This window comes from Melitaea cinxia, chromosome 2, assembly GCF_905220565.1.
Source record: "Melitaea cinxia chromosome 2, ilMelCinx1.1, whole genome shotgun sequence".
In the NCBI taxonomy this organism is placed as follows: Eukaryota; Metazoa; Arthropoda; class Insecta; order Lepidoptera; family Nymphalidae; genus Melitaea; species Melitaea cinxia.
Window position 1 is genome coordinate 8,663,031 of NC_059395.1, and position 7,586 is coordinate 8,670,616.

The 7,586-nt window shown below is 32.7% G+C and overlaps 1 protein-coding gene across 1 annotated transcript; it reads right to left on the reverse strand.

The window, feature by feature from the left end:
- Nucleotides 1-3,196: 3,196 nt before the first annotated feature.
- Nucleotides 3,197-5,337, reverse strand: LOC123664071 (glutamine--fructose-6-phosphate aminotransferase [isomerizing] 1-like). Its single transcript, XM_045598692.1, has one exon. It carries the CDS (start codon nucleotides 5,280-5,282, stop codon nucleotides 3,258-3,260), a length of 2,025 nt encoding a protein of 674 aa, XP_045454648.1. The 5' UTR covers nucleotides 5,283-5,337; the 3' UTR covers nucleotides 3,197-3,257.
- Nucleotides 5,338-7,586: the final 2,249 nt, after the last annotated feature.

The following is a 7,586-nucleotide window of genomic DNA, read 5'->3' on the forward strand; positions in this document are numbered from 1 at the left end:
AAATGAGGGTAATTGTAAAAAAAACCAATGACTTTAACCATGTTAGGCTAAGAACTTTTCAAATGACCCTCGTATCTATATAAAAAAAAATGAATGTTGCTAAGCGCATAACTCGACAATGGCTCGATCAATTCAGCTAATTTAATTTTTTAATTATTTTCCTTAATAGGAACGTACAAAAAATTAAATTAGCCCACGGAAGGTTTTAATACTTTAAAAAAAAAATCTATTAATTATTGACAGTCTGTCCGGGTAGCTTGTTAAAAATAAAATTTAATCTAGCTATAATATAGGTACGTGTAATTTTGATTAAATACATACATATGAGGTAAAGCGAGCTTGTAAATAATAAAAATCGTTAGTTAAGTTGTGTCCAAAAGCGTCTCGAAATCAACCTTGAAAACCAGATCGACATACCACATACCATTCATATTCTGTTGTTGTCTGTATTTAAAATATATAAAACCTATAACTTTTAAAAGGCAAAGGTGACAAACACATATTCTTAAAAATTTTGTAATCTTATTAAAATAAATTTGCAGTAGGTATAAACATTATTTCACGGACAGCTATTTACTTTTTTTTCTACATTAGTCACAGCTTAATTTTATAAAAACTACTATAATTCCACTCATTATAATTGCTCCGGTGTGGTGATGCGTATGCCGTGTTGGCGGCGCCTAAACACCGACGGTCACGGGTTCGATTCCCACTCGGAGTGGATATTTGTATTTATACAAATATTTATTTCCAGTCTAGCGTGGTGGGTTAACCTCTGGTCGTTCTCCTACATGGGGAAAGAGGCCTTTGCCCAGCAGTGGGAGTATTACAGACTGAAGCGTAGCGAAGCGTACTATAATTTCCAAAGTATGAGACAAAAACTTAATAATACCAGTTGTTTTTTTTTTTTTTGTTTGAGCACTTGACTTCATTAAAGAAAGGAATTTATTTATTTGCGAAATTATTTTATTAATTTTCAAATATTTATGACAAAAAATTACTGCAAATTATAAGGTATTGTGTGGCTACGGTACTAAAGAATATAGCCACCCCCTCTCTTCCCGTGGGTGTCGTAAGAGGCGACTAAGGGATAACACAGTTCCGCTACCACCTTGGAACTTAAAAAGCCGACCGGTGGCGGGATAACCATCCAACTGCTGGCTTTGAAATACACAGGCCGAAGACGGGCAGCAGCGTCTTCGGTGCGACAAAGCCAGTACTGCGGTCATCAACTCGCCTGCCCAGCGTGGTGACTATGGGCAAAACACATGAGTTCACGTTATTTTTGGCGTAAACTTGTGAAGGCCTAGTCTAGTACTGTATAGGCTGTAATGATGAGTAGGTATAAGTTCCTAAGCCTTATATTTGTCAACTTATGTCCAATTACCGTACTTTTAATTTATTCGTATACAAACTTTTAAATTGAAATTTCTTTTACTTATTTTATGCAGGTTCAATAGTAAATGTAATATTCTAAGAACTATGGAATATTTTAAGAACTTAACTTTTTTTATGTGTAGATAAAAAAAGAAAATATGTCGTAAAGTTTATTTTAAAATGCTAAATAAAATAAAAAAAATAATTAAGTTAACATAAATTTCTGTTTTACAGACTGTCATAAAGAACAATTAAAACTCTTGATAAAATAATGAACTATATAGGTAAAGATAGTGTGCGTAGGAAATAAGAATTTCGTTACAATTATTACATAAAAATTATATAATAATTTTTAACAATATAAATGAATTTTGTTGTTAAAAATATAATATATATTTTTTATATAAAATCTTAGAACAAAAATTTCAAGCAGATTGATTTACTTTTCCTTTCATAAATTATAAATAAATCAATCTAAATAAAAATATTTGCAAAATATAAACGCCAACCTATACAATTCTTCAATTTAAATGTTTACTTACATATTACAGTTTTTTCTTAACAAATCTATAATTTTGTGACTAGCAAAAAGCATGATTTAAAATCAAATTAAAAATTCAAGTAGGTACAAACAAATTAATTGTAATAATTTTTTTAATAACTGTTAAATTATATTGTCAAAAAAGACGGTATAAGCAAAAATATGTTAAATTCTACTAGTTTATGTAAAAAAATAAAACGTTTTAAACACAAAACATTCCATATCAATATCTTACAATGGTTAAAGTAGCTCTTATCATTCGTTTCCTTGTTTATTAACTATAATTATGATCGAATCAAGTACCTACTGTTTCTGTCATAAAAAATATTTTCAACTGATCATTAATTATGCTTTTCGAAATCCTTCTTAAAAATTACACAACATGTACATATACTACTCGCTACCTACTAAAATACGAACTGTAAAAAATAAAATGATAACGTATAAATGCTATATATCTAAGTTTTGTAATGTTTTATTTAATTATTATCTGAATTGGTCGTAAACATTATCGAACTTTGAAGCTAAAAACAATTTTCACGAATAAAATGATGTGTACTTACTTATTTTTACATTTTCTTTTTAAAAAACGTATTCCTAGGTGTGTCCTATCACATCTAAAACTTAAAAATATTAGTGAGAGTATTATTAAAAACGTAACATTTTATGGCTTTAAAGGAGTTTTTTATTTTATTAATATTTAGCAATGTAGGTACTCAAATAAGTAAATCCAAGGCACTCAATGGAGCTGTAGTATTGTAACAACTGTTATAGGTTTTTAATAATTCACTAATGTAAATGTGGTGCAAATAAACGAAAGGCTCGGCCTTGATATATTTTCTGATAATAATGTTGTAATGTTAATCTGGTTTAAATGTAGCAGTGGAATGTTACGCAAAATGTCTTATTTTACTATATTCCGTTTGAAATTGGAATGTATATTTGACAATTTAATGACAATATTAACTATTTTTAAAACAATTGTTTGAATAAAGCTACAGGTTTAAATGGATATTGAATTATATATAAAACAAACTGAAATTCGACAAATATACCTCATTAAAAATATTGTAACTATTCAATTTATATTATTAAATTTCGTTCTATCATAAATTTAAAAACAGTTAAACAAACAAATATTATGTAAATGTACAGTTATAAAGCATAGCTATTTAGCTATTTTGTCAAATATCTGTCGCCGTTTGGGCCTTTTAAAATTTCCTTTGCCTTTCTTTAATATCACATGTTAAGTAGTTCTATAAAATTCTTATACAACAATTAGTTGTGCTAGAGATCGTTTAATCGTACACGTGTACTTTCTAACAAAGAAAAAAATATATTATTCAACGGTAACAGATTTCGCGAGATTTCTTGGACAGTCGACGTTGCATCCACGCAATACAGCTATATGATATGCTAATAACTGCATAGGAATGACCGTAAGAACTCCTTGTAAACAGTCTACTGTTTTTGGAACTTCAAGAACACGAGATGCGAGAGCAATAGTTTCCGTATCTCCTTCCTCGCAAACCACGATTGGCCGACCTTGACGCGCTGTTACCTGCTGTAGTGCATTCATGCACTTTGAGTAAACGGGGTCACGCATTACGATCATCATGACTGGCATAGAATCGTCTATGAGAGCTAATGGACCGTGCTTCAATTCTCCTGCCATAATGCCTTCACTATGCATGTATGTAAGCTCCTTTACTTTCAAAGCTCCCTCTAAGCAAGTAGCAAAATTGTATCCACGGCCCATAATAAGTAGTGATCGTTGTCTATAGAGATCTTCAGCCAATGCTTTCACCTTGTCATCTAATGCTAGGACTTGTCGAATTTTCGAGTCTAACTGATGTAACCCTTCGATAATATCGGCCCTTCGCTTTTGAAGTGAAATTCTATCTTCACTTATGACCAGAGCAAACATAACTAGGGAGACAAACTGAGATGTATATGCCTTTGTTGATGCAACACCAATTTCAGGGCCAGCATTAATATGTACACCACAGTGTGATTCACGACAAATAGAGCTACCAACTGTATTAGTAATACCAACAATAAGAGCACCATGACGTTTGCAATAGCGAAGTGCCATAAGTGTGTCAGCAGTTTCTCCTGACTGTGAAATAAAGAAGCAAACATCATCACGGAACACGGGTGTGTTTCTATCCAAAAAGTCAGAAGCCAATTCAACCATTACTGGAAGTTCTGTCAATTCTTCTAACAACTGTCGTGTAGCTACTGCACTGTGATAGCTTGTACCGCATCCAATTAACATCAATCTTCTGCAGCGTTTAATTTCTGGAATATAATCTTTAATACCTCCCAGAGTCACAGTGCCATTTGCAAAATTTAAACGTCCTCTCATTGTGTTTACAATAGATTCACATTGCTCAAAAATTTCTTTCTGCATGAAATAATCATAATTACCTTTCATAATCTGTTGTATCTCCAGTTTTAGAGTTAAAATTTCTCTTTGATGAGGATCTGTACTGCTTCCTGACAAACGGTGAAGGCTGAGAACCCCATCTTTGATGTGGGCAACATCATCATCCTCAAAATAAAGGACTCTATTTGTATGTTCTATGACCGCTGAAGCATCGGATGCAAAGAAATATTCTACTTCCCTTTCTTCTTCTGGTTGGAATTGAGCATGACTATTGACCCTGGGTACTGAAGGCACAACACCTCTTGTAGCTTTGTTGTTGGTGTACATAATTGGAACATGGTCACTCGATAAACGCCGTCTTGTTTTGATTCCCACAAGTAGAGGGCTACCACGTCTTGTTGCCACACATTCATTAGGGAAGAAACGAGATTTAAAACACAGAGCAAAAGCACCTTCAAGTTGTTGTATTACCTGTTCAACAAGTTCCTGAAAGTTGTAGTCTTTGTGCTGATGGTAGATGTGATGTATCAGCTTAGCAATAATCTCAGTGTCAGTCTGAGACTCGAAAGTGTATCCTTTATTTTCGAGGAAGGTTTTCACTTCTTTATAGTTAGTTATGATACCATTATGAATGACAACAAACGAGTTATCTTCACCTGAGCGTTGCGGATGCGAGTTAATAGCACTAGGTTCACCGTGAGTCGCCCAACGGGTGTGAGCAATGCCACAGTGAGATTCAACAGAATCTTCAACTGCTAATTCACAACTTCTTTCTTGAAGTAATTCCTCGAGGGCTGCAACTTTTCCGCTTTTTTTCACTACGGCTATGTCCTTCTGATCCGCAGCGTCGATTGCGATTCCCGCTGAATCATAACCACGGTATTCCAAGCGTTTTAATCCATTTACGAGTAACTCCAATATTTCTCGCCGGGTCTTAGGTGTAAGATGATTAATGTATGCAAAAATTCCACACATCTTAAGCGGAGCAGAACGTAACGCTGATTCGGGTACACGAAACCACAACTACTGACAGACTGCGCGCAACACAATATACAACCGATATTGAAGGCCTTTGTGTACAACTCCTACCACTAATAAGTTACTTTCACTTACGGCAAAGCACACGTCATCATGTTTCGTTATCGTAGATACTACTTTTTGGTATCGTAAATATCGGCAAGCATCGGCAAAATCTAGTTCTCTTATGACTTCAAACCACCTTTCAACTATCCACTTAAATAAACATTTATTTCCAATTGAAGCATGTCAGTTCTGTCAATGTCATCGTAGTAACGTCATTGTCAACATCACTCAAAGAATGCTCAAAGTTGGCTCAAAGACATCACTGACCATAGTTTTTTTTTTTAATTTATTGAGAGCTGGATTCGAGTCTTTCACTCGAAACTGTACAAATTTTTACTATTTTATTATGTATATAATTATAAACAAAAACTTCTACACTTCAGATTTTTTTTCCTTATTATAATATCTTCTCTATTGTCGAACATATAAACTTGAATAATGGTTTAAAAATCTTGGGTTCGCTAATATTTCTTCTGAGCGGCGGAGAGTATTTATTTTATTTTCTGAGCAAATTTTATTTATATGCGAAGCCAGGATTAATCTATGCAACTTAAATGACTCGCATTTAAAAATAATGTGGCTTATGTTGGCGTATGATTCACTGCATTTAGTACACTTAGGATCTTGAATAATTTTTAATTTGAAAAGATGAGAGGGAATTAGACAATGTCCAAATCTCATTCTATTAATTATGGAGATAAATTTTCTTGATTCACAGCTGATGATGTTATACCAGGGCTTTTTGAATTTTAGCGTACCATTGTCCTTTATTCTGCTTTATTATGGTCCAATAATCTCTCCAAAGTATATTAATTCCGTCTTTGATGATTGGAAAGTACTCTGAGAAAGGTGTTTTAACAACATCTCTGTGGTCCTCATCATATCCGCTTTTTGCAGCTTGATCAGCTTTTTAACATTTCTCGCATTTAAATTGTACAGTAAATTTTTTAATCTTAAATACTAAATAATTTGTTTTAAAGGTTAATTTACAACTGTCTATAGCTAGTAAAGTGCTTTTGCTATCGTTAATAATAATAACATTTCTAATATTACTACTGGAATTTACATATAATAACGCCATATTAATTGCGTAACATTCCGCAGTAAAACTTGAACAACTATTCTTTAGTAAAATACATTTTGTATAGCCTAAATTATTGTCGAAATAAGCTGCTTTAACTTCTTGGATGCTTTTGGATCCATCCGTATAAATTTTATAAAAATCTTTTTTGTGATCTAATATTCTAAGCAATTCTGTTTTACTATTGATATCGAGAATAATTGTAAAAAAAAATTCCCAATGTTTCAAATTTATATCCATAAACAGGCCATAGAGAGCTAGAATAGACAGATTTTGAGATATATATTAATAAACATATATCTATTTCATTATCAAATAAAAGTGTTTGTAACAAAGGTTTTTTATTGTTAATACTTTGTATATTATGTTGTACTAGTTTTAAACTATCCAATATTCAGATAAGTTTTTAATAAAAATTTCCTTAATATGAGATGTGGTCTTAATTGATTCAGAACTTCCTAATGCTACTAATGTTTTTACTACCGAAGTCATGACTTTTGTATTATTTATAATATCTGAGATATTAAAGTTATCTGTTTTTGTCACAAAGTTTTCCCGGCAAACTTCCAGTGAAACTCTCATCAAAATCGGCTTAGCCGATCCGTAAACCTTCCCCTTGAAGCCCTCTCTCCATTGGTGAAACCGCATAAAAATCCGTTCAGTAGATTTTGAGGGAATCGATCACACACACTTTTGGGGACTTGGTTTTATAATACACTAACTGTTGCCCGCGACTACGTCCGCTTGGTTATGAAGACATGCATTACTATTAAGATGTTTAAAGCAAATTATTTTTTCATTTCAGTCACTTGAAATGCTAATCACACTGAGCAACTTTTTGTAAGGCACAATTTAGTATAATTTAATAGTTATTTTTATAAAACCTCTCTATACACCACATTTTTAGTTTTATTTTCAGGCTGCAGTATAAATAGCCTATCAGGCATACTTATAGCTGCTGAATATGTTTCATACAAACTATCAACCCCAATTAAACCCCCTTAGCAGTGGAATATCACAAAATCCGTTATTAGCGGACGTCTACTAACTATAATCTACCTCCCTGCCAAATTTCATCTTTGTTCATCCTAGGACCATCCAGCGGTTTTTGAGTT

What these genes read in the sequence shown, in the direction of transcription:
- LOC123664071 (XM_045598692.1), bottom strand. Translation starts at nt 5,282, where the DNA reads ATGTGTGGAATTTTTGCATACATTAATCATCTTACACCTAAGACCCGG.